The 26,102-nt window shown below is 40.1% G+C and overlaps 1 protein-coding gene across 2 annotated transcripts in view; it reads left to right on the top strand.

The window, feature by feature from the left end:
• Positions 1-25,455, top strand: part of LOC149089011 (uncharacterized) — a 478,375-nt gene extending 452,920 nt beyond the window's left edge. For both annotated transcript variants that reach the window (XM_089251364.1, XM_089251369.1), the window contains 2 exons: positions 12,879-16,398; positions 18,831-25,455. In XM_089251364.1, coding sequence (XP_089107490.1) covers positions 12,879-16,398; positions 18,831-19,015 — 3,705 coding nt within the window. In that variant the 3' untranslated portion in view covers positions 19,016-25,455. The remainder of the gene's footprint in view (positions 1-12,878; positions 16,399-18,830) is intronic.
• Positions 25,456-26,102: the final 647 nt, after the last annotated feature.

The following is a 26,102-nucleotide window of genomic DNA, read 5'->3' as shown; positions in this document are numbered from 1 at the left end:
GTAACACAACAAAATGCATCTTAATAACAACGTGTGAGGTAATGAGAAAGGCACGCTCTCGCATTGCTCGAGCGTATTTCATTATTATTAGCGGATTATAAATTTCGGCACATTAACCAACACAGCCGAAAAGTCGAATCATCGATGATTTAAGGACGCGGCGCACACTTGCCAACGACTGAGATCACGTGATCGACCGCGCGCACACACACACACACACACAATTAATAAAGCACCTCGCACAAATATGGATGACTTAATAAATCACCATTAGACGGCAGTATCTGTTATCGAGTTAATTCCTTTTGAGAAATGCTCCGGAGCGTTAAGAATTACATGCAAAGGGACAACGACTGTCTGCTTATAATTTAAGGGACTCGTCGAGAAGACACGTCCAGTTTTCAACCTCCGGTGGTTTCTCGAAGACATTGCCGTGTTTTGACGTCCCTCTCTCTTCGGCGATAACAAATTCATCTTCGGGGACGTCGTTCGGCCCATGATGGTGATGATGATGCGCGTAATTATACGGGATGTCGAATTCGATAAACTGAATGTCCCGGGTGACACCATTAGGGAGGTGGGGGAGGAAGAGGCGAGCCGATACATTACCATTTTATGACGTTATCCAAGAGAAAGTGAAGTATATAGAGCCATGTGGCTATGCGTCATCATCAAAGAACGAGCAGTCGGAAAGTGAATCAAATTCTCAAGCGAAATATATTTCTGTAATACATTACGAGCATTTCTTCTTTTATTGGTTTGTTTTTGACGCGATAACGTCATTTGAATGGGCAAACTGATCGAAACGAAGATTTAACGTAATGCAATGAAATACTTTTAAACGTACATGTCTCAGGAAGTACTTAGAGCAAGAGTGTCAAACTCAATCGGGCCCTGGATCTTTAGCCATAAAATTACCTGACGAGCGGGCCGTCAATTAAAAAGAAAAGAAATCAAAAAATATGATAGTTAGTAATTAACATTTTGTTCAATAGTAATTAAGAATTAATTAAAAACACTTTAAAAATTGTTCAATAGGAATCGAAGTGTTAATTTTACCTACGCACCAACCAAGACTTTTATTGATCAACTGTTGACATGTAGAAAAATTTATTTTAACGTATACGTAAATACAATACTTTTCATCCAGAAACAGTGGATTCCGTGTTGGCGCATTTTTTTTGAGATTTTGCTGGTATAGAAATTTATAAAATATTATCAAATTCATGCAATTGGAAGCAAAATTCTGGTTAACTATTAATCAACTTTGCTAAGCAAGATTTTATCGATTGAAAGATAACACGGTAAAATAAAGGCAAACTGTATGTTTCATCCTCACAGCCATTGTAACTAATTAAAATGCCCATTAAACTTAACTAAATTCCTGTGTTGATGCAAGGTTTAAATTGAAAATATGCTTTCTCAAACTTCATCCGTATTTGAAGAAATATTCACTATGTTTTTATGGAAGTGAGCCACACACATCGAGGTTAATATTCCGTCAAAAACACAACCTTAAAAAACATCCAACAGCTAAAGAGAGAATTTTTCCCTCGCCAGCGACGCGGTGCCCCACGAGTGCTGACGTCATTTTCGATTGAGGGGGGGCCTTATTACTTTCGAAGGTCACTGTTCGATTCCCCGCAAAGTCAGTTGAATCTTCTCTCTTTCCAAAAAAATTCATCTTCGCAACAACCAGTTGTTAAAACCTTCGTATGCTAGCGGAGAGTGACGTCATCCTTGCATACATTTTTGTACATTAATACTGTAAAATAACTATTAATGTACTTGTTTTGAATTGTATCGCAGATTAAAAATCGCGAGTTTGTGCGTCCACGATAGAAAACATTTAAGATTTTTTTTTTTCTTTTGATCAGATCCGTAGCCAGAAATTTTGTTCGGGGGGGGGGGGGACCACTTGCATTTCGGGAGAGATGTGACAAAAGTTTTCGAACAATAGATTTGGCAATCTTTTCCCCTTTTTTATAGTTATTTTCTATCACTTTCCATTTCACCGTGAAATTCTGAATCATTTCTACAATTCGGACTTTGCCCAAAACTCTTTGCCAATTCGTGAACCGGCCGGTAACGTCGCGAATCGATCGCACTCCGGCAGTAACGGATACATCTTGTATATGCAAATCTAACGAAACCCCATTGATGTGAATTCGCTGGTAAACAGCCCGTCTGATCGAGTATCGTTTACTATAACGAGGACAAGTCACACTCTATCTCAAGAAGTACGCAGTTTACATATATAGGAGCCAAAAATGATTTTGTTGATGCAACCTCACAACAATATTCCATTTTATACGAGTACGCTTTTATTTTTGCGGATGTACCGTAGCGCTTTGCTAAGAGGTACTTTAAAAGACATTAAATTGCATTCGTGTCGATAACGAAGCACCACTGTTTTTGTATTTTCAAATTTGGTCTAATTACTAACGCATGGGAATCAGTTTCGTGAGAGAATTGCCGATCCGAATAGTTTTTGAAGATAATGTCTCTGGAGAATCTCGATGCAAACGTTAGGCAATGATCTCTAATTTCGCCCGTAAGTAACATTTTCTTCACTTAAAGATGCCCGAATTCGTTATTTTCACTCGGCCGTGTTTTGTTTTGGAGCCAAACATATTCCCACGTGCAAATCACGAGAGAGAAATGCACTTGGCAAACAACCATCATGCAAATTAGATTGTTTTTGTTTGTGCTCCTCTTCTTATTGCATAAACGTGCGTGTTGTCGCAGAGTTTTTCCACCTTTACACAGTTCTTTTACGTTGGAGAAATAAAGTTTGTTTATTCGTTTATATATAACGTTTCCTTCGAAGAGGGTGAGCTGTGACGGAATTAATCAAGTAGATTTACAGCTTGGAGGAGATGTGTGGGTGCTGCCATCTACTACTACTACTACTAAGCGGAACATACACATTCCTCTGCTGAATTTCTAACGAATCGGTACAGGCCGGGACGTGTTGTGTGTATATGCATGGCCCTAACATACGTAGGTTGTCCTACTTTTGCTTGTTTCGTGTGCTTTGCTGGTTCTGCCATATGTGTTCCATATCTTGAGGTAAAGATGGTAAATGCTTGAATTTTCTTGCTATATCACTATCGTGTTGTAGGACTGCCTGCCGCTGCGGAGAGACTATTTTGAATGGGACACCGGCTCGGTGCTGCCATTTGTTTACCGAATTAGGAGTGAGTGGGAATAATTTTGAAATATTTTGGGGATATTGTAGGCTCACAACGAAAACTGGTTATTATTATTTTTTTAATCTTTTACAGAACTTTAAACGCGAATAAAGTGGGGGAAAATCGGTTCGTTAGTATTGGGGCAGCCAGTAAATTTTGAACGGTACCGAGTGTCTAAATAAGTTGGAAAAAAAATTGCTCATAGATTGTGCTAAAGGCAATTCCCGAACATCGGAAGAAATACTATTATAACGAGTAGATCTATTCACCGAGTTTTACTGGCTTACTTCCAGTGACGTCAATTAAAAGACCAGGTCCCCCACCAGAATCCACAAATCATTACCACAGAGGAATATTACGTCTATAATGTGCGTACAAGGTGTCCCATAAATTCGTATATCGATTAAAAATTCTTAAAAATTCAAGGAGTTTCTATATTTGAACGGTTTACGAGAAGGTTATTCTTATGAAAGGGTGTTGTTGTTTGTTTGTTTTTTTATTCCAGAAAAAAATTTAGTTCAAATTTTGGTCGATAGAGGACATGCACGAAAGTGCGACAGGTAGGACCTGAACCTTTCTTCCATCTCTTGTGTTCGAAACGTTCGTAAAGCTTCAGCGGTGATTCGTGGAACAACTTCACTAATAATGTCAACACCACAATGAAAACCTTAAGCGCCAGTAACCGCAAAATTCGAAATGAATTGGTAATGCATTTGATAAGACTGGTTTGCATATTTCTAGCGATTTGCTTTCGTGCAGCGCTCTCTATCGACAACAATTTGAATCATTTTGAATCTTTTTTTTTTTCTTCAACAAAAAATCCCTCTTCGTGAAAATAACTGAAAAATAAACTATTTTATGAATTATGAAACTATTATAACTAACGTGAAAATAACTGTTTTTCGCAGATCGGCATTCAAATATACCAATACCTTCAATTTTTAAGAGATTTAACCATTTACGAATTTATGGGACACCGTGTATGTAGGCCTATGGGTCGGCTACAGTAAGTCGAGGCATTGCAACAGGTGTCCCCGAATTTTGTTGAGCAACTGTGGCATAGGATTAGTATTAAATATTTCAGGCTGCGCAATGCACAGGGTGCCCCGAAATTTACAGGCCCATTTAAAAAAAAAGAAATCGATGGAAATGCATTTCATTTCATACCGTACATCGTCCAGAACAGAACAGAATCAAATTGTTACCCACCATGCCCAGCTCTTGGCTGATTGTGGGGTTACGAACGGGCCCAGTAAGGCCTATGAAGAAGGGGGGAAAAAATAGACTGTCAGTTTTGTTAGATAATTAGTGTGTGTGCATGTATGTGTTTTGTGTGGGAAAGAAAGCATAGTCAAATCCAGGTCACGGTCATAGGTATACAGAATTTAGCCTAAATGCAGATAAATCACTAAGAAAATGCCACCACAACTCTTCGATGACACGTCACTGCCGGATGGAGAGAGGTCCAACCCACATATTTATCTTAGTGGTAACTGCATGCGTCAAAGTGAACTCAATCAGAATAAAAGAATGGTGGTTATAATCCAAAGCTTTAATTTATACAATCGTCAAATTAAATGCCATTCGTCCGGGTGGCTTTTTTTTTTTAAGTTCCAATATATGTGCCTTATAGTAATTTCCATATGTTCAAGGTGTTAATTAAATACGATAATTAGATGCTCAAAAAAGTGAATAAATAGGTGCCAAATAGATAAATGCGATTAAAATAGGTGCCACATTAGTACAGAATAAGCGTATATATATAATATTTACAGTCCTAATTATAGCCTAGGAGGCTTCCAAGTTATTCCTGCATTATCCAATCTCCTCCCAAGGGAGGTGGAAAATCTGCTGGGGTCTCCTATACACTGTTCGAGCCGATGTTTTTGGTGTAGGCGCTGAACTATAATCAACCAAGTCTTTGATATGTTGATGGCTGGAATTTTTCATTCTCTCAAATTGATTTTTATTAATTTCTTTGATATATTTGAATATATATGAGGAATGCCCAGATCTTGGGGAATATTAAGATTTCTGATGAACCAAGGTGCATTCAAAAATCTCCTTAGAATTTTATTTTGTTCAGTTTGCAAGATTTTAATATTGGTTTTGCATGGATGCGCCCATGCAGGTGAAGCATAAAGCATCGTAGGGCGAAGTATTGACTTAAATAAAAGAATTTTATTTTTAACAGATAGCTTAGCCTGGGGGAATGAAATTTTGTTAAGAGTACCCATTACATTGTTTCTTTTATTACGTACATAATTAATGTAAGGTAAAAATGACATTGTTTTATTTAAAATGCATCCCAGGTATTTTATTTTTCTAACCGGACTGATCTGGTGATTACCTATATATATATAAATGCCTATTCGGTATACCATGTCATTCAATACAATGTCCGACCTCTTGCACCAGTCCATGATTTCTTCTGTGGTTTCCTGCAGATTTTCCAGGGCCTTGGAGGCGTCTCGGTTATGACATAGTATAGCCGCATCATCGGCAAACAAGGCAAGTATACCCACTTGAGGAGCTGGAAAATCATTGATGTATATTAAAAACAACTGTGGACCCAAAACACTACCCTGTGGTACTGATGCTTTGATGTTCTTAACAGATGAATTAGAGTCCCCTATTTTTACCTGGAATGTTCTGCCGATCAAATAACTGTAGAGGAAAAGTATAAAGTGTGGGGAAAATTCAGATCAATCATTTTGGCTAGTAAAGTGGGGTGGTCACATTTATCGAAGGCCTTTTTAATATCCAAAAAGGCGGCCACCACATAATCAGAATGGTTGAATGCATCGATTATATATTCAGTCACCCTAATCAATTGAGTGACACAGGAATGTTCCTATCTAAAGCCATGTTGTTCTTTTCGAATTATGTTATTGCCATCCAGATATTTTTGAAATCTAGGAGCTAAAATCCTCTCGAAGACTTTTGAACAATTAGATAAAAGGCTAATTGGCCTGAACGATTCAGGAAGTAACGGGTCAGTTCCTGATTTGGGTATTGTTCTAATGAGTGAATGTTTCCATATCTTTGGAAAGTGGTTAAATTTTAATGCTGCGTTAATAATGTTCGTGAATGTCAAAATAATATGACAAGGCAGATTTTTGAGAGCTTTGTTACTTATACCATCATAGCCACTAGCTTTTCTGTTGTTTAATTTGTTTATAATGTCAGTGACTTCAGCCAAGTCTGTGGGTTCAATGCTGGAAATATTATTATTAATGTGAAAGTGTATATAACGAGCAACTCTACGACGGACCTCAACTTGAGTCGTTAACGGTTGTACGTGATTGGGTGTAAATTGCTTTTAATAGGTGGTTGCAAAGGTTTCAGCTGGATTCCTCTGCAAATCGTCCAGGATTTGCATTTGCTGCACTTCATGCTTGGGAAACAGTAAATTTTCGGTCAGATAGAGATTCAAAGTTAGTTAAAATACTCTGCTACAGATGGCGATGCAGCTTAAAAAACTAAAACGATGTATTTTCAAAATTACGGTGAAAGAACATAGTATTTCAGCCTTTTCTCCTGATTGCAGTGCCATCAGTTGGAAAAAAAAATTGTTTCGAATTTTGAAATTGTGTCGGACTGAAAATTTACTGTTTTTCCAAACTCAAACAATACATCTTTATCGCGTCCTTTTCTTTTTTCGTTCATTTTTCAAATGGGCCCGTGAATTTCGAGACACCCTACATTCACTTTTGAAATTTCGATGGCAGCACTGAAAAATTAGACACGACACTAGATGCGCACTCAGACTGCTAGGTACATCACACACTCAATTTTTTGAGCACAACTCATTAAGTAGAAAATTACCCATGGCGATAGACCCGAGTTGTGCTTGGTTGGAAAGAAAGACACCCTACGTGATCATCAACGGTGCTACAGTAGACACCACCTATTACAATCACGGAAAAGGTTTTCGTTCGGGTATTGTGATCACTTTCGCTAAGTGCAGAACGGACAAAGATCGTTTCATGAAAAAAGAATATTCTTTTTTGTTGTTGGAACTTCGGTTTATGTCACCACTTCGGTTATGGAACCAGACGCATTTCTTGATGTGAAAACGTCTTTAAAATCGATACCGGGTGTCAATCATGTCGAAATGAGAGAGCGACAGTTTTTGTCCACTAATTTCAAACTTCAATAGTTCCAACAAAAATGAACATAACCTTACCTTCTTGGTCTCATTTTAAAGAGGAAAGATGACAGTTTATGTTAGTACCATTTCGATATTTGTGGCAGTCTGACGTCAGAACTGCGCGCGCGCAAAGTGAACCAACAATTTTCATGTTTTCGGATACGACAGTGTCCATAACATGAACATTCCACGCCGATGATGATTCCATGCCGATGCCACGATGATGATCATATCTGAGAAACTTCTTATCCAATTCCAGCGAACTAAGTGTTGTTATTTTGAAGAGGAGTATATTTGTGCTATAACTCATTCCGAGATTTGAGTTTGTATATCGTAAACACTTGAAAAGATACATGGCTGTAAATTTAAAAAAATGTAAACATTTCTGGATTTTTTCAGTGTCATTGTACGAGTGCAAATTACAACCAAAATAATGAAAAATGGGCACGAATGCGTGGAACACAGAATGACACTGAAAACGGCGGGTCCGAACCCAAAAACAACGCGTAGTGCTGCCAATGCAGGCAACACACACACGCGCTCGGGCAACTCCGGCGGCATCGGATCAAGTATGGCTACTACTACTACATTCTGAACCAGACATGCACCTCGTCCATATTGCGGAACCTCTAACGAATTGTTACAAGGTTAGAAACATCTTTACAAGGTTTTGCAAGGAATTTGGATAATATCTATTTAACGAATCAGCGATAAATATGATAACCTTGTCCTAACTTAACCGCACGTTAGAAAGATAGATAGATAAGAGATTTATAGATAAGAGAAGATATTTTAGAGTTCTCTTTCGCTCTTACATGCATATAGTAGGAAGATACATTATAAAGAAAAAACGGAAACAAAAAGCAACTTCTGTAGATGATATTGTTGCTATAAAGCTTCGCGATGGTGAAGAAAGAGGAAAGGAAACACAGAGAACTCGTTTGACTTTATTCCACTGATGGGACGTAATCATCGCCCTGATCGTAAACAGATTAAAATCGATACCGGGTGGGGCATCGATTATTATTTATATTATAATTCTAAAAAAATTATAATTGAAATTTACTATAAAGGATTGACGTTTTCACGAAAATAACTGCGGCAGTGCCACTTTTTTCCCTGTAAGTTATTGTTATCAATCTGCAAGACTATGGGTCAGAAGGCTCCTTTATTGACAAAAATTTCTATACCAAGCGTTATGATCCACGTACGTGTAATGCTTCGTTTGCTATTTCTTTCTTATAGTGAAAGAAGGCATGTGTGAAGGTAGAAAAAAGTCTTTTTCTCTTCAGATTCAACTGATAACATTAACTTCGGCTGGAATGCTTTCAAAAGGGAATCCATGGAACGTACCCCACATTATAAAAACTATCGTTCTTCGCAATATGCTCTAACTCCTCACGATTTGTGAATTTAAAAAAAATGATTTCCTTTCGGGGGGTGGGGGTGTCGTGTTTTAGAGCAATCGAAAAAAAATGCATGATTTAACATTTTGAAGCCGATTATGTTATAAAGAAAAACAGAGTTGTCTCGTTTGATCAAACGGTACACGTATACTTACAACCAGGGTTTTTTCCCGATACAGTTATCAATAGGTTATTGTTATCAGAAATCCCCCGAGTCCTGATGTGATCACATTAAGCGGCGTGGAATGTGCTTCAAAAGGAAAGGAATGATTTAAAAATTCAAATCCAGACATTCTGGATCAAATCGCAAAAATTTAATTATTACAATGAAACATTTAAGAATGAAAGCAGCTAATCTGGTTTTTTTAATTGGATTTCAATGCAGACAGAACAGCGGTGGTTCTAATTAAGGAAGGACGAATCCAAAAAGAAATGTTTTTTTGATTCCTTCACTCATCCATAATTTTTTTTTCTTTCGGATTCATCCTTGGTTATCATCCGGAAATTTCATCCTTCGGAATTTCGTCTCGCCGCTCCCTCTCTCATCTCCATCCTCTCCGACGTAGGGGGGGGGGGGGGAAAAACGCAATTTCGAAATTGCGCCGGAAAAACAAGCAAATATATTTCATGAATTTTTCATACTTCCTCTAATTTTCGAGTTACGCAGTATGAATAACTTGAGCAAAGAAAGACACACATACTCTCTCGTTCCCTCTCTCTCTTGATTAACAGATTTATTTATATTACAGTTGCTGGCAGGTCAAAAAATGAAGATCAAAGTTTACGGAATATAAGCACACGTATGCATTTATTATCAAGAAATAAACGGTTCTCATCCTTTATTCATGTTCATTTCGATCGACTTGTGCTTCACACGCTTATGTTTACTCGCACATGAGAAAAAGTTGAATATTTTATCAGTCGCGTCCCTGGACATATTTGATTCGAATCCATTTATTCGACGGTTTAGGGACATCATTCCCTTGAAGATTGTTTTTCGATGCGAGGAATATTTTACTGCGAGTAATGACCTTCTTGGCAATGTGTTGAAAAGCGCGCGTTCGTACCCAAGCTCATGCGCCGCACTTTACCGCCCACCAACTCCGGTCATATATCGCCATATGGCAATTTCTAACCAGTGTAGTAGGGTGGGAAATGAAGGCGCCATCTATCGGTGGTCGCCCCAGGCTCGACAGATATAGGACTTGATTCTGGTGGTGTTTGGCTGTATTCAAACCCGTGGACCTTGACGGTAACTGTCGAAGAGGACAGATAAAAATAATGTGCAGAGTCCTTTTTCTCAATTACGAAACGGCAATACCTTAATTCTAACGAAAGTCAATATATTGCTATAGCAAAATCTCAATCAAATCTCAATACTCGATCATTATAATCGACATCGAGCAAAAATAACGAGATCATATGGCATGACGTGATGGACATGCAGCGAAAAGAAAACATCAAACTATAAATACTTTTTATAGCAATAAAAAAAATAACGCCATCTGGTGACATATATCTAATTTGCGTATCTCTCTCAGTACGAATTCGATAGTAACCTTCACAGTGGAAGACGACCATCTTACCACTGCGCCACTCAGACGCCGTCTTCCGACACTAGAAACGCTCAAACTTTTTAAGGGGTCCGGGTCATTTGACATTTGAAAACGTATCGCGTTCCACCTGACTGATTTGGAAAAGTGACTGGAAAAATCCATTAGCCCTGCAGACCAGTGGTCCTGGACCTTTCTTAAGTCCACGGCTTCCTCTGGACCTCGTGGACCAGAAGTAAACAAATCTATTGCCCGACATGCCCACGGCATAGAAAAATTTTCACTGGGAATGCATTTTTTTCCACCATATGTCCACCAGAAAAAAAGTTATAAACAATTTTTTTCATTTTTTAGTCGACGATGAAAGTGTTCTTACACATGAGTGAAATTTCATACGAATGCGTTCTTTGATATTCAAGGTACAAATGTGTAATCAACACATTTTGATGTGTTTTTTACGATTCTAATATTTAGCTGCCCGGTGTGGTCATACGGTCCTCAGATTCTACAAGTGGACTCATAGGCTGGAACCTTTGGCGGGTTCCAACGCCAGGTATTTTTACGGGACTTTCTCCAACGTTTCTTGATTAATTTTACCTCTGTAGTACATTTAACTCTTTTGGTAAAAATAATAATGGGCTTTTCATCCTAGGCTAGGGTGGTCAGACGCCCCGGTTGACAAAGAAAGTCCCGGTTTTCAACTAATAAGTGCACCGTCCCGAAAAATGTTTTCAGCGCAGCTGTGTTTGTCCCATTTTTCCCCCCGTTAATCTAAGATTCAATAAAATCGAGTAACAAGTTTAAGGGGGGAAAATGTAGATTGTGGTGAATATTGGGGAAGGCGGAGGGTACTACCCTCTCCATACCGATAAATACCGATAATTTTTGTGCGGAAGCGATACACATAAGTATTGCTTAGATGCTGAGAGTCCCCCCCCCCCCTGCTGCTACAAATTAAATAAAAACAAAACTATCGGTTATAATTCTTGCAATAAGGAGCCGTTCAAGTATTACGTAAGCAAATATTTATCCATTTTTACCCCCTGCCCCCCTTGTCAGCAAAACTTTGACCCCCCCCCCCACCTTGTCATCAAAATTTCGTCATCAGCTCTGCCCCTCTGAATCCTAACGCATATTGGTGGGATCAGAGACGTACGTGGGGGGGGGGGGGCATAGGGGGCCCCACGATCAAAAACTTATTTTCTTGATGCAAAAAAATATCTTTTTTGTAATTGAAATTTCGGAAGAAAATTCCATTATATGTTATTGTAATCAATTTTTGTTAATTTCAATGTTATTTGTAGGCTATAAACTCAAAATTTATCTTTAATAAATTCTTTGCGACCCACCCTCTAAGCCATATAATCAAATCGCATAAAGGCCCTTGGCCCACGGAACAAATATGGCCCTGGGTGTTATCTGATGCAGTCTACCCTCCTCAAACCTAATTTTGTAAAAATGAACTAAGCAGCACATTTACAGATCGCTTAAGTGTCCCGTGGTATAATTTCAAAGCATTTAAGCGACCCGTGGCACATTTTCAGATCACTTAAATGACCCGGGACACAGTTCAAGAATACTTAAGCGATCCATGACACATTTAGAGATCACATTTAGCAGGTTATCGTATGACCAGAGTTGGTGAGTTCGGTAAAAGGAAAGGGGCCTTGCTGAATGAGCCCCGTGCCAACCTCACTTTAACGGGTAAGCGCACGGATTCTAAACCCATCTGTTCTTCTTTTCATCACGCTTTTTCGATTGCTAGTCCCATTTCACTAGGTGTCACCAAGAAATTGCCTTCTGCACTCGCCTGAAAACTCAATTCACTGAGACGTATCATACGATGACCATTAAATTGATTAGTAATGTTACGAAAACTACGTATAGTAGTTCCTAATAGTCCTAAATAGTCCTGATTTATCCTTTTTATGTCATTTGTTGCCTGTAAATAGTCATTATCCTTCGTAAAATAACTTTCTCTTTAATCATTTCTCAAATTGGTGACAAACTTGATGAGTTTGGCAACAACTCCAATGATTTGGCGACGTCATAGGATAAAGAGAAGTTTTTTGGGGAAAAAAGGAAGAACGGGATCTCGCGAGAGAAAAAAGGGTGAAGTTTCTCGATTTTTCTTCAAATGTCGCAAAGCGCTGCCCAAAGCGAAACTGAGTGCAAAACGAAAATTTTGCTTCTCACTAATGTACACAAGTTTACCTTCTTTCTCAAATATTCAGTTTCGCTTTGGCAGTGCTTTTGTTCAGTCAAAGGAAAATCGGGAAACTTCTCCACCATTCTCGCGATCCTATATATATTCTTTCCTTTTTTTCCTATAAATTTCTCTTTGCGCTATGACATGGCCAAATCATCGCAGTTGATGCCAAACTCGCTAAGTTCGTCGCCAATTTGGCTAAATTTACATAGAAATGTGTTAATTTCATTTTCACGCAAGATAATGTTTATTTACAGGCGATAAATGACGTAATAAAAGATAAATTAGGATTATTTACATAATTTTCGTAACAGCATCTATCGAAAATGTGTTTCTTATTTATTGGTTTATTTTTCTATACAGGGTCCGAGCAATGTTGCCGAAGGTACGTACGACGAGAAAGGTAATTGCGTCAGGCCATTCATACGAATGCACGCAGAAGATAACGTGAAGACAGGAAGCAGCGATCCCGATTACACGTCCAGCAGCGAACAATCGTGTGATACGGTCATATTCGTCGGCACGGGTAGGGTACCACTGAACGAACGGCAGCTCAACGACAACGAAGGCCCGCCACTTAGTGTGATGGCGAGAACTAGCAGTAAGACGGTTTCCACCGGGAAACCAGACTCCACCGAAAACAAACCTGGAACTACGAGCTTAGCACAAACGAACAATCAGAATCAAGGTAAGGGTTCACCGGCGACATCCCACGCTTCGAAGACGTCTCAACTTCATAAGTCATCGACCAGGGAAGACCAGATACCGAAACCGTGTGCCAATGCGGAAGGCGCGTCCAAACACAACCAGCCGGCCAGCACTCAGACGCCAAGAACCGAAACCGTAAACTCGCCGCCGATCAAAATGTCCAGCAGCCAAACCCAAAGGAAGAAACACCGACAGCCTAAACAAGATAGTGGTGCCAGCGGCGGCACCTCTTCCCCAGCCGAGAAAGAACAGAAGGCAAAAAGTTCTCCAAAGGAACCGAAGCCGCAAAGCGACGAGACCTGGATTGACGGGCCTCGATTCGCCAAGCCGAAATTTGATTCGAAAACACTGCACAGGTTGCAAAAGGAGCAATGGGTGGACGGGCCACCAGTCATTTATGGGTTCATGGACGATCACAAACAGAGTATGATCAGGAAATGGGTCGAAGAACACTCGCAGAAGTTGCAGGAGAACAAGGACGCCAAGAAAGACCCTAACGAGTTGTGGGTGGACTATCCGAAGGGGGGTCAGCCCGAGAAACACAAGTTGCCGAGCACGGCTGGGAGCTCTCAACAAGGTGAATCTTCTTCCAAGAATAACGTGGGCGATAACAAACACGGGCCGCCAGACCCAGAGATCAAAAAGTCAAAGACGGAACCTCTCTACGCTGTCCCCCATCGCCAAGTGAAGCAAGACGACCCGGTGCATAAACACGACGACAAGTGTCACAACAACGACGTGGAGATGACGCACGCGGACGAAGACACGCAGATGGAAGCGGAAGACGAAACGGACAGCGCGAGCAATTCCGCGGACGTCGATGAAACGGACAATGAAGAGAACGCGGAAGCCAACGGAGGATACGACGCCGACCTGTACGCCCTGCACCTGTCCAACCCCGAAAGAGTCTCCCTGATGTCCTGTTCGAATTCCGGCGAGTACAGCATTGGCGCTGATGATGATCGAGAGACTATCGAGGTCATGGAGCCCGAAGTCCCAGTTCCTATGGTCGACTGTTGCCTCCAGGTGAACGAGGAGGACATCATGGCCGAGACATGGCTTCATTCGGCGACGAACTTCTCTGAAGCATCGTATCTGGAACACACGTTGTACAACAGCGAGAACAAAGAGCATCCGCTGCGCATCCTCAGTCAAGAGGACCTCAACTTACCTTCGTCTTTCAGCGGGTCCCGATCGGTCAGCATCGACCTCGATAGCATCAGTGTCCCGGACACTTGCGGAGACGTTTACCGTGGAAAGGGCGGGCTCACGTGGAGGCTCCTCTACGGGAACATGTTCCAGAAAATCAAGGAGCAACAGCAGCTCCAGAGGAGACCTTTCGAGTCCGTGTCTTCGTCAAGGGCTTCCGCGAACGAGAAGATGGAAAGACTGGCTAGGTTGCGCGAGATGATGAAACCACTCGCCGCCACCAAACAGGGTGAGGAGCGTCAGAAAACCGCTCCTCCTATCGGCAATACCTTCCCGAGTATTCGGACTAAACCTGATTTATGGCCCTCGGACGCGTCTTGTCACGCGTTGTCCGAAATGGTGTGCGACAGCAGGGATTCCAGTATGGACGACCTCTCGGCCGTCGAGCTCAACAGCACGCACAGCGAACCGGCCGAACTGGACTTCGAGAAGTACGACTTCAAGTTCAACGTGAAACCGATGAATGGACTGAAGCTGGAAGCCTTCTACAACAAGATACATAAAGTCCCTCCATTTTCCGAGTACACCAAGCTGAGGACGGCCCCGGCGACGGCTGAGGAAGAAAACAAGCACTTGTTGGCTCAGATCGACAGCGGTCGTCTAGATGGCGCAATAAAGGAACGGAGCAACAGCTTCTCGCACAGACCTCAGATCCGTGGTTTCCGGGGTGGTGGTAGCCATGCCGTTTTCAGCGGAGACGGCAGGCCGACAACGCCTGGCGAGAGTTTCTTCCAGAGGAAATACAGCTTTTCATCTCTCAGCCGGCTAGAAACGTCCATAGGTGGCCTCAATGCCAAGCAGCTGAGCTCGAGTTCACTTTCGAAATGCATGAACAACGAGCAAGCTCCGGAAGCTGGAAACGGTGAGAGCGATCATTTCGACTCCGATGGAGCCAACAAATTCTGCTCCGGGATCCCGAAAACTGAACCCAAAAGAGTGAAAACTCCTTCCAACGACTTGAATGAAGCGAGTAGGAAGAACGAGGCCCGTAGTAGAACGGGCAGCCTGACTTACAAAAACATCGATACCAGCCAGCTCACGGTGGGACAGTCGCCAACTAATTCCGCCAAGTCTAGGACGAACCGCATGAAAGTTCAAGATAAAGACCTTCACGCGTGCGTTGGCGATAACTCGCCGTCTCTGTCTTCGAACTCTTCGATTCGAACAAAGGACTCGACCTCGCAAATTTCGACCTCTTCCTCGAGGTCGACGGCCACGAGATCGAACATCCCGTCTTCGAATGGATGCATCCGCCAACCCATCAACAAGTCCCTCCTCCCGAGCTGCTGCTCGACGACGACACCGACGAAAAGCGCCAAACCGACGAACACGAACGGCGGCGGAAAGCTCACAACACGCACAAGCCCGACGAGCAACGGCAGCAGCAGCACGTCGGGGGTGACGACGACTTGCTGCGCGACCTCCAAGAAACAGAAGCCATGCTCGGGAAAGAGCAAGGCTCCCGCGGACCACGTCAAGCAGAAGCAGTGCGGGGGAAGAGCCGCAGACCCCAAGAAGCATTCCAGGACGAAGAGCATCTGCAGGAGCACCAGTTCTCCGAGCACGTGCGTCGACAGTCCCGACACGGCCGTGACAGACGTAACAGACAGCGAGAATTACTACGTTACCAGACACGCAAGCGTCTCAAACACACTGACATCTTCCCCCTATCGCAAAGTACCTCAGACGCTGGTGATTTCTCATACCCAACATCACCATCACAGACACCAGAGAACCAGCAGCGGGAACGGGAGTGACAGTAGCGTCAACAGCGTCGAGCCCAGGGAGGCGAAGGACCACCTCAAGGGAACCAAAACGACTCAGCAGTTCTCTGGAACGAGCAGCGGTTACGAGAGCATGATAAGGGACAGCGAAGGAACTCCACTGTCGTCCAGCCAAGAATCCGGGACGGAGGGGTCCATCGGCAAGGGCGAGAGAGGAAGGAAAGGACGCCGCAAGTCCCAAGGTAAGTATCGATCTTCGTTATAATCCTTGATTAATATTCAGGGGTGGATACTATATATGGACCGCCCAATAATTACAAATATTATTCCTTGTGAAAAACTAATAGTTTTTCACAAGGAATAACCAATAGTTTTTCACAAGGAATAACCAATAGTTTTAATTTTGGAATAACCAATAGTTTTAATTTTGGAATAACCAATAGTTTTAATTAAGGAATAACTAATAGTTTTAATTTTGGAATAACCAATAGTTTTAATTAAGGAATAACTAATAGTTTTAATTAAGGAATAACTAATAGTTTTAATTAAGGAATAACTAATAGTTTTAATTAAGGAATAACTAATAGTGGAATAACTAATAGTTTTAAAACTAATGGTTTTTCACTAAACTAAAGTTTTTGTTCATTTTTTTGATTTATGAAGTTATAACGCTTTAAAAATTGATGACGTCACTTCTGAATGTTGCCAAATTCACCGAACGTGCACCAAACACTTGGCGTTTTTAAGCTGATAGCAATACTATATAAACCTGAGCGAAAGCTAAAGCTGTGCAAACCAGTTTTTTTTCCTTGTCTTTTCCATCAAAAAATTTGACTTAACAGAGACAGAAAGAAAATTACCGAATTTTGACAAAAAAAAGTGTTGATTTCGGGAAGACGATTTTTCCATTAGATCTCGTTTGGCTAACGCTTTCCAAATCTAGTCAAAATTAACCAATATACATAGTAGGGCGATGGTAAAACGTGGTTAACATCACTCTACACAAAGGCGGAAAAGCGCCAATCACGAAAGAAAATAACTGAACTTGGCTTCTAGCGGCACTGAATGTTTCAGTTCATTTTCAATGAACCGAAATATTCAGCCATATAGGAACAAGAGTTTTCAATTAACATGCGGGGCAGTTCCTTTCAATTAGCGGCAACCTGCTGCATAGGGAAAATTTTTTTCATTGGGTGTTTGGCACGTAACTGACCGTTAGAAAACTGAAACGTCACAAAATTTCAAAACATTATAACTTCCATAATATCTGTCGGATCCTAAAATTAAAAGCATTTTTCCATATTAGTTTTTCACAAGGAATCACGTTTGTAATTATTGGGCAGTCGATAATATCCACCCCAAATGAACATGCATGATGACCCAGAGCTCTGCCGTCAAGATGTTAGCGGGTTGATAGTACACATGAAGACAATATATTTGTCTTCATGTGTACTTAGGGTTGCAAATGACTTTTATTTTCCGAGTATATTACAAAAATTACATTTTAAGCCACTATGGTGTCAAAAAAAGAGGGAAGAAGAGAGTTCTGTAGCAACCCTGTGAAGACCAAACACACTGCGCTTCGCCGTATTCCAAGCTTTAGCAACCCTGCAATAGAGATGTGAAAAATACTTTTTTTCGTATACACATTATACCATTGAATAAAAAAAACAGGGAAGTTATTTTTTTTCCCCTTCGTAATTTCCTGTCAATAGACGAAACAAAATTTCCCTTACGCTGCTCATAATGTCAGCAAGGTTGCCATAATTTGGTGATTTCTGAAGTGGGGTAGAGAGAGTGCCCAAATCACTCAAATACGTAAATGTGATCATGACTTTACATGCAAAATTTGTTTTGTCTCGCGTATACTATCACCATTGCCCTTTTATCATTCGGTGGCAAACTTCGGTGGGACACCATGTACAATGTTCGATCCGAAGAAACCTATTTTTGTCGATTAATTAAAATGCGTAAACGAAAAAGTATATACGATCAGGGCCGCAACTAGGGAGGAGCAGGCGGGTCTCGTGCCCCGGGCGCTAGACCCGAGGGGGCGCAAATTCCATTCTGAAACCTCTCCGTCAACATTAAAAGGGGGCGTCGAAATGCGCACTTGCCCCGGGCGACCAAGCATCTATTTGCGGCGTCGTGTGTTTTAATTGTTTACTTGGTTGACTTCTTTCACCAAAGCATCCGTGATGACGAGGCGACTTTGACAAGGAACGTATCGTCAATGATGATTCATCATTCGCAGATTCCCTTCCCTCGTGGAAACGATAGTTCCAGTCCTGCACATGAGTCAATGACAATACATGTTGCAGTGCACTACCTTCGTTCGCCGATGCATTTCGCGCGAACTCCAACTCCTTCTGCCACAAAAACGTTGCTCTTCTTTACTCGCAAACATTCCCCAAATACAGATGAAAAACAACCAATTGTTTTTTTGACGATGCTCTTACGATACTGTCGGCCGACCGTCAGCACGTATCACGTGATTCCGCATGACTACCTGGGGCAAGTCCATTCCGCCATGGGGTTGTTTTCCTTACCACCCGCACTACCTCTACAAATTTCGCCACACTCGTACAAAAATAAACCAAATTATAACAACTGTTTCATTTGCATTTGATTCTGACCGCTTGTAACTTTGTTTCTCGTTCTTTGTTCTTGTTAGGGTCGAGCAAGAGGAGTTTGTCCGCACCAGCGAGGAGCCCTCCGTCACCGTCAGGTCCACCTTTGTCGATCAACCAGCAACCTTCTCCACCAGACTCGTCGATGCTAAGAAGAGGCGATCGCCGATCCGACGAAGAGATCTGCTGCCCGAGTCTTCTGTGTTGCCGACTCTTGGACTTTTACTAACAATTTCTTGTTAGGAAATAATCTATGGATTATTATTATTAATTGCAGCGATCAGATGAAACGGTGTTGAAGGAATCGGCACTGAAGTCATGAATCACAATTTGGGGATTCAATGACGAATAAGTATTAATTCACCCCTCGTATCAAATTTTTTCGTTTCTGAACCTTCCAATTTGGCAGAAAAATCTCATTTCGACAATCCCTTCTGCTGCTGATTATTCAGGGTGGAAACAAGTCCGTTTCAGCTCAAACACCCGTGAACAACCATTTGTTGTAGAAACATAATATCAATTACAAAAAGTATCCGAATAACGTGCTCATTTTAGACATGTCATTTTTTTTATTAGATGCCGTATACAGGGTGTTCAATAAATTTGTAAATAGTTTAAAAATTCATAAACATTGAATGCGGTTTGCGAAAAGTTGTTCTCACTAAGGGGGATATTTTTTGGTAAAGAAAAAATTTCGTTCAAATTTTTGTTCTGCGCCTCAACAATCATTTATTATCCTCAATCTCTTATTTGTCCGAAACGTTCGTAAAGTTTCGGCTGGTGATTCGTGGCTGAGGTGAAACAACTTTACTAACAGTGCTTTATGCACCAATGTCAACATCGCAATGAAAACCTTTTCACCAATGTTATACTATATTGCTTATTGCAGGTTAAAGAGCTATCTCAGAATTTAGAAAAGTTTTAATAAACTGCTCTTATATGAAGAACCTTTTGAATTTTCGCGCTGTCTTTATAAAGTTTGTCCCTTAATATATGCTGTTCTTTCTTTTTAGAGAATATTTCAGGCTTATATTGTACTCACAAGGAAAGGATCCCAAGGTGTCGTCCCCAAAAAATTATGAAAAAATTTAAGAACATTCATCTCACCCAGAAATACATAAGAACAAAAAAAAAGCGGCGGAATGCTATTATTAAAGCCACAAAAAATTGTTAAAATACTTTTCTTTTCACTTTCCTTTCCATTCTTTCCTCCAGCTTCTCTCTTTCTATAGATATATATATATATATACTAGTTATTTCTCATTTTTCTTTTCTTTCTTTGTCTGTGCTGTACCTGATCATGTGGTTTCGATAACGTCACTCTAGGGTTGCGGGAATTTTTAATTCATGCTTGGTCTCTATTGGCTTAAAAATATTAATACAATATTTACAATTTTTTGATTGACCTATAATAATTCTGCAGGATTTTTTTATTTTTTTTGTGCTTATTTAAATGAGTAGAATCTGTGGCAATTTTTTCAAAACTTTTTGAAGACGTCAAATTGGGACCCTTTCCTTGTTAGAAACATTTAGTATCTGTACTTATTCTGCCCGTAGTAAAAAAAAATCATGTCTAAAATGGGTACGTTATTTGGGTACTCTGAATGACAAAATGCTTCTCTAACCAACGGTTCACGAGTTATTCGGGCTGAAGCAAACTTGGGTGTTTTCACGTTGTATAAGATTTCCATTAATATCTACATAAGGTGATATCTATAGACGCGAACCAGGAGCGAACATATTGATTTGGAGAAAAAAAATGTAGATTTTCACATTCCTATCATCATCCTCTTCCATTCGTAACTTCATACATATCATTGTAGTTCGCACAATTATTTCAAGTGACGCCTATCGTTTGAGTAAACGTGGACCAATATATCATCTCTTTCCCCCCCCCCCATGTTATTTCAAAATTATCTTTATTCGCCCAAGGCCTTCCATTCTTACTCTACAGGGTGAACGTGACATGTTTTGCTGAACGAAAGATGGCGAAACGAGCCCAAATCGAACAAGAAATACCCTATCAATCCTGTCTTATCTCGAACCGTTTTCGAGTTATGGTATATAATCGATTATGGAAAAAAATGAGTCAAATCTGAAAAAACCAGAATTTGTGAAGTTTCTGAAAGACCTGTACACAAACTAAGCACATATTTGAAAAGGGCAGAAAAAATCCTATAAAAAAAGCGACACCAATTTCATCAAAATATTCAGATTCAACAGCGAGCTACAGACGCTGAAAGATTGGCAAAGTTCAAAATCAAATTGTCGCCAAAATTTTTAATCGCCGATTCCGCAAACAGCCTTGTACCTAAAATCTATCAAATTTACCAGAAACTTTTTCCATTGTGCCAGCAAAAAATTAAACCTTTTGTTCGCAATGCATCACTAAAAATCACTTAAAATTCCGAATTGGCGGTTAGATTTTGGTAACAATTTGATTTTGCAGAAAAAAATCCTATAAGGTGACACTGTCTCTATCTACAGGATATCTTTATTTAGTGGCGAGCTTCAAGCGCTGAGGTGAAGTGAGAACTGTCTCTAATTGCCGCCAAAAGAATACCTACTAAAATTACTTCAACGAAAGCAGATTTCAGTTATGTATATATTGCAAACAAAAGACTAAATTTCTCCTGAACTAGATCGCCGATATGGTTTACTGTAGACTCTTTCGGAAGCTGGTATAATGGAGAAGTTTTACGGTAAATTCGACCGATTGCAGCTAGAAGGGTGCTTGCGTAATTGACAATGGAAAATTTTGGTGACAATTCGATTTTTAACTTTGTCAAACTTTCACCGCCTGTGTAGCTCGCTATTACATCCGGATATTTCAATGAAATTGGTGTCACTTTACAGTGTGTGTGTGTGTGTGTTTTTTTTTCAAATACGTGTTTAGTTTGGGTGTAAGTCGTTGAGAAACTTCACAAATTTGAGTTTTTTCAGACTTGACGCATTTTTTTTCCATAATCGATTATCCACCATAACTCGAAAACCGTTCGAGATAGAGCACTGTTGGTAAGGTGCTTCATTTTCCACTTAGGCTCGTCTGTCACCCTCTTTCTTTGGCAAAACATGTCACGTTCACCCTGTATTTTGCCCTACCCCCATATTGTTTTTCAAATAAATTCATATTGTAAAAAATTCAAAAATAGGTCCCCGGGATCTCTAGGCTAGATCTTTGTCAACCTCACCTATAGATTGTGCCATAATTATGCGACTGTCATCTATGAATCTTCACCGTTAATTGCTAAAACTGGGTCGAGAGAAATGCATCCCAGATTATTCAAATGAACTCGACACATCCGGGTCACGCATATTTTACTGCATCAACGCCAGTCTCCTAATTTCGGAATGCATAGAATTACCAAAATACGTGTTTAATAGCATTGAAATTCCGAAAAGTCCATAATAATGACAGTGATAATCCATCAGGAGGAACAGCACCTCCCGTGATCTGCTGAACAGATATTATTATGAGGCGAGCGTGTATTATCCATTGCCATTGTGTTCGGGCCGGATTTCGGCCACTCCTTGATATCACTCATCCGTGGAATAATATAACGGGCGTTGCTGTGCGCAGTTTTATTTTTTATTTTCGAAAAAATAATGTGAATAATTGCATTTGAGAACAGACCTGTGTATCTATGGCTCATCATTCACCTGTGATTATTATTCGAGTCCAGTGACGATTTCACAACTACTAATCTGATGAATGCGCTATTTGTAGCGGTATTTCCCACGCGTGATCGATGATTCCTCATTCTTATCTGATCTCTTTCTTGAGATGAAATCCGATTTTTCAGAAACAAAATCAGCGCTACATCGATGAAGATGAAAGAACCCCGTTTTTCATGATTAAAACCTGTTTTCAATACATTCTTTTATATGAAAAATAGAAAAGAAAACAACGAACGGAATTTGTTCTTTTATTGCGAATGGAGAAAGGGGGCCATTTGCAGGTTTAAAGGTATAGAGCGCTTTATTAACGCACCGGCGGAAATGAAAAAAAAGTATTTACGGATGGCGGAAAAAAAAATTAACGGGACAAATAATTTTTTGCGGACCGCAAGGAATTAATAACGGGGAGGGATAATTTGCAGATTGGCAAAAAAATAAATAAATGGGAGAAATACGGTCGAACTTGATTAATTCTAAGTCCAAAGTCACTGGGAAAAAAGTTGGAACTGTCCAAAATTTTGGAATTACCCAATTGATCTATCCTGGATCTGTAACATGCCTACAAATTTCAACTTAATCATCTACTTTCACATAGGATAATAATTATCAGTTATTAAAATTTTATCATCAGATATGAAACTTTCTGAAATTATTATTTATTTAATTATAATAATTGATCTTAGCTGTTTCGTTATTTCGCAGCTCTGGAATCGGCACGCTCAAAGACCGATTTACGGAAGCAGTTCATGATTATCCGTTGCGAAGCTGTTTCCTACAAATTTTGCTTGTCATTCTAATGCTATAATTATGTAGAAATATACTTTCATTAATACAATCTCTCTGAACCTTCCGATACTTTCAATACCCTTAATGACGACAAAAAGATCAGATTTTGACTGTAACACCTTGATCCCTATACGTTGAAAAACATAATCGGTATCAAGTGGTACACATTCTTCATGTGCACTCCATCTGAACAATATTAAAAAGGGGAATACGTTAAAACGGTTCTTATAGACTTATAAAATTTTTCCAAATTAAGTTTGTTCGTACAAAAATAATGATTTTTTTCCCTCCAACTTCGAATTATTTAAAACATTCAGAAAAAAAACCGAATTAAACGAGAAATTTTAACTTAAACCCTTAGAAAACTCAAATGGTCATAAGATTTGGAATTATCAAAAATTCGAATTAACCAAGTTCTAGGTAATTTGGGGACCGGCAAAATGAGAATAAATTGGAGAATAATCTACTGATCTCGGCAGAAATTTCCTACGGACCGACATCGTTCCTGAGATCAACGGTTAAAGAACACTGTTCTATATATTATACGGACTGATATATGCCCTGCCAGGGACTGATATACACTGCCAAGCATTCTGTAGCCGCTGTTTCAGACCGTTGATAGATCTGGGGGAGGGGCGTTGAACTTAACAACTCAAAGCAAGTGCTTACCGATACGGCCAAGCTCAGTCGCTTGCGCAATTTAACCACATTGCCCCGGAGAGCGTGGCCGTGTCGGAAAGATTTTATTCATTCTCGCAACTTATAAACGGCATAAACAGATGAGACACATGGGTAATGATACTGTAAAACCAAAGTTATTTGTGAAATGTGACACGAATCATCGTGACGTGCAGACAAATCGACTAAAAAAAGTGAAATACTGTGCAAAATAAATGGTGGGGGAGGCTTGGGAGGGTGTACACCTACAGTGACCTTTTGATAGATTGAATAACCCTTTGATGGTATGTTTAGAGCATATACTAGATAATGTCACGGGATTTCGCTGATGGAAATGCGCGGTCTACCGACATCTCTTCAACGCAAGAAAATGACACTTAGAATTACTTCGCAGTATTTGTGTTTCGTGTAGTGTGTGGAAAGTTAAGAAGATCGCGCGGCCTGCCGCCTTTTGGGAGAGAATGCAAACCATCTCCACCGTTATTTGCTTCCTGCCCGAATGAATCTTTATCCGGCAGAGATTGACCGCCAGATCTGTCGAGGTCATGGTCTGAATGCCCTGAGTGATGGCAAGGTTTATAGATCAAAAATTGATGATGAACTGTTTGAAGAGGTTGGGAGGACCTGCTTGAAATAAATCACTCTCGAAATAGTCATTTTCAATCGCCAATGATCTTGTGAGTTTTCTTTTTCCCCCGTTTGTCCAACTGTTCCAAAACAAACAACGAATCTTACTTAAACAGTTGCCATCTAGATCTTCTCACACATTTCCATTATATAGCAAAGAAACACACACACTGACGGCCTGATTTAAAATGGCACTTATTTTTGTGCAAAGGACGGCGATAGCAATGCGGAGGCATACGAATTCAGTAGTGTAAAAATATCGCCAAAAATACAAGAAAGTTTCATTTCGGAGATGGAAATTCCTAAAAATCTGAATTGTACAGAAATTTCTGAACAAAAACTGTAGTCAGTGGTCGAGGTATTCAAATGCCGATTCCCACCCGAACATCGATATTGCTGATAATGGTGATTATAATAATAATAGAACGAATTATCGAGCCAAACGCAGAAATTACTTCGAACGAATTTTGTAAGTGAAAATAATTCTAATCAACATGCGTATTTGCGAAAATTGATCATTCATATCTAATTGAATCTGTGTGTGCACGTGACTGTGTATATATCCGTACATAAATACTATATGCATATATAACGTTTCCAACATTATACATGTTGTGTATATATACTTATAATATATATTAATATATATATATGAATATATCTGTCTCAGTGCCTTGTCTCTTCACTGACGTATAAAAGAAAGAGAGAGCGCGTTGATTTTAAAAATGTAAAAAAGAAAATGTAAATAATAAATATGGAAATAGTTTTTTAAAAAAAAAAGAAAATGATTGTATCAAATGGAAATGTAAAAAAGGAGGGTGTTCGGTTCCTTTTTAAATTGTTTTTCTTTACATATCCGAAGAAGAACCTATAATGCTGGTCATATTCGTTGGTAATTTGCATAACCTCTTTTTTTGCATAATTGAATTAAAAAAGTTTTGAAAATACTCTCGAGTCACGATCTCTTTTTTTTTTTCTTTTCTTTTCTTAATCACCACACATTTTCCCGTATTTACGGGATTGCTCCTTTCTTTCATAAAAATGTCTTGAGCTGGGATGCGTTATTCCACCCTACACATGATTTTAACATGGGATTTCGCTCTCATTGGACAACATCACTATTACGTCATACATATATATATAGCCATTATCATCAGGAAACATTATGGCCATAAACAGGTGCACGTGGTCAGCACGACTGCTTCAAACCAGTGTTTCTCAACCTTATCGGCCCTTGGCCCCCCTTTGGACAATACCTTCTATTCGTTACCCTCTATCTTACACAAGTCTCCGTCAACCCTTATCCAAGCACTGGACCGTCCTCTCTACGTTTTGAACTGAATTTAATCAGCATTAAATTTATTATGAACAAAAATATTATAGATAAAAGATCCGCCTCTCGAACGCTAGGGTAGACACGAATCCAGAAGACGGGTGATCATCTCCGTTGAATCACTGTTTGGAGGGGCGGGACTTTCTACAATTTTCTCTACAAGCCCTGCCAGTTCTCCAATCGTGCATTCGTGCGCTTGACCGAAACCGGTATC

This window comes from Pholcus phalangioides, unplaced genomic scaffold, assembly GCF_987345545.1.
Source record: "Pholcus phalangioides strain wild (caught in Gottingen) unplaced genomic scaffold, Ppha-v1.0 ptg000003l_1, whole genome shotgun sequence".
In the NCBI taxonomy this organism is placed as follows: Eukaryota; Metazoa; Arthropoda; class Arachnida; order Araneae; family Pholcidae; genus Pholcus; species Pholcus phalangioides.
This window is presented reverse-complemented; position numbering and strand designations above follow the sequence as displayed.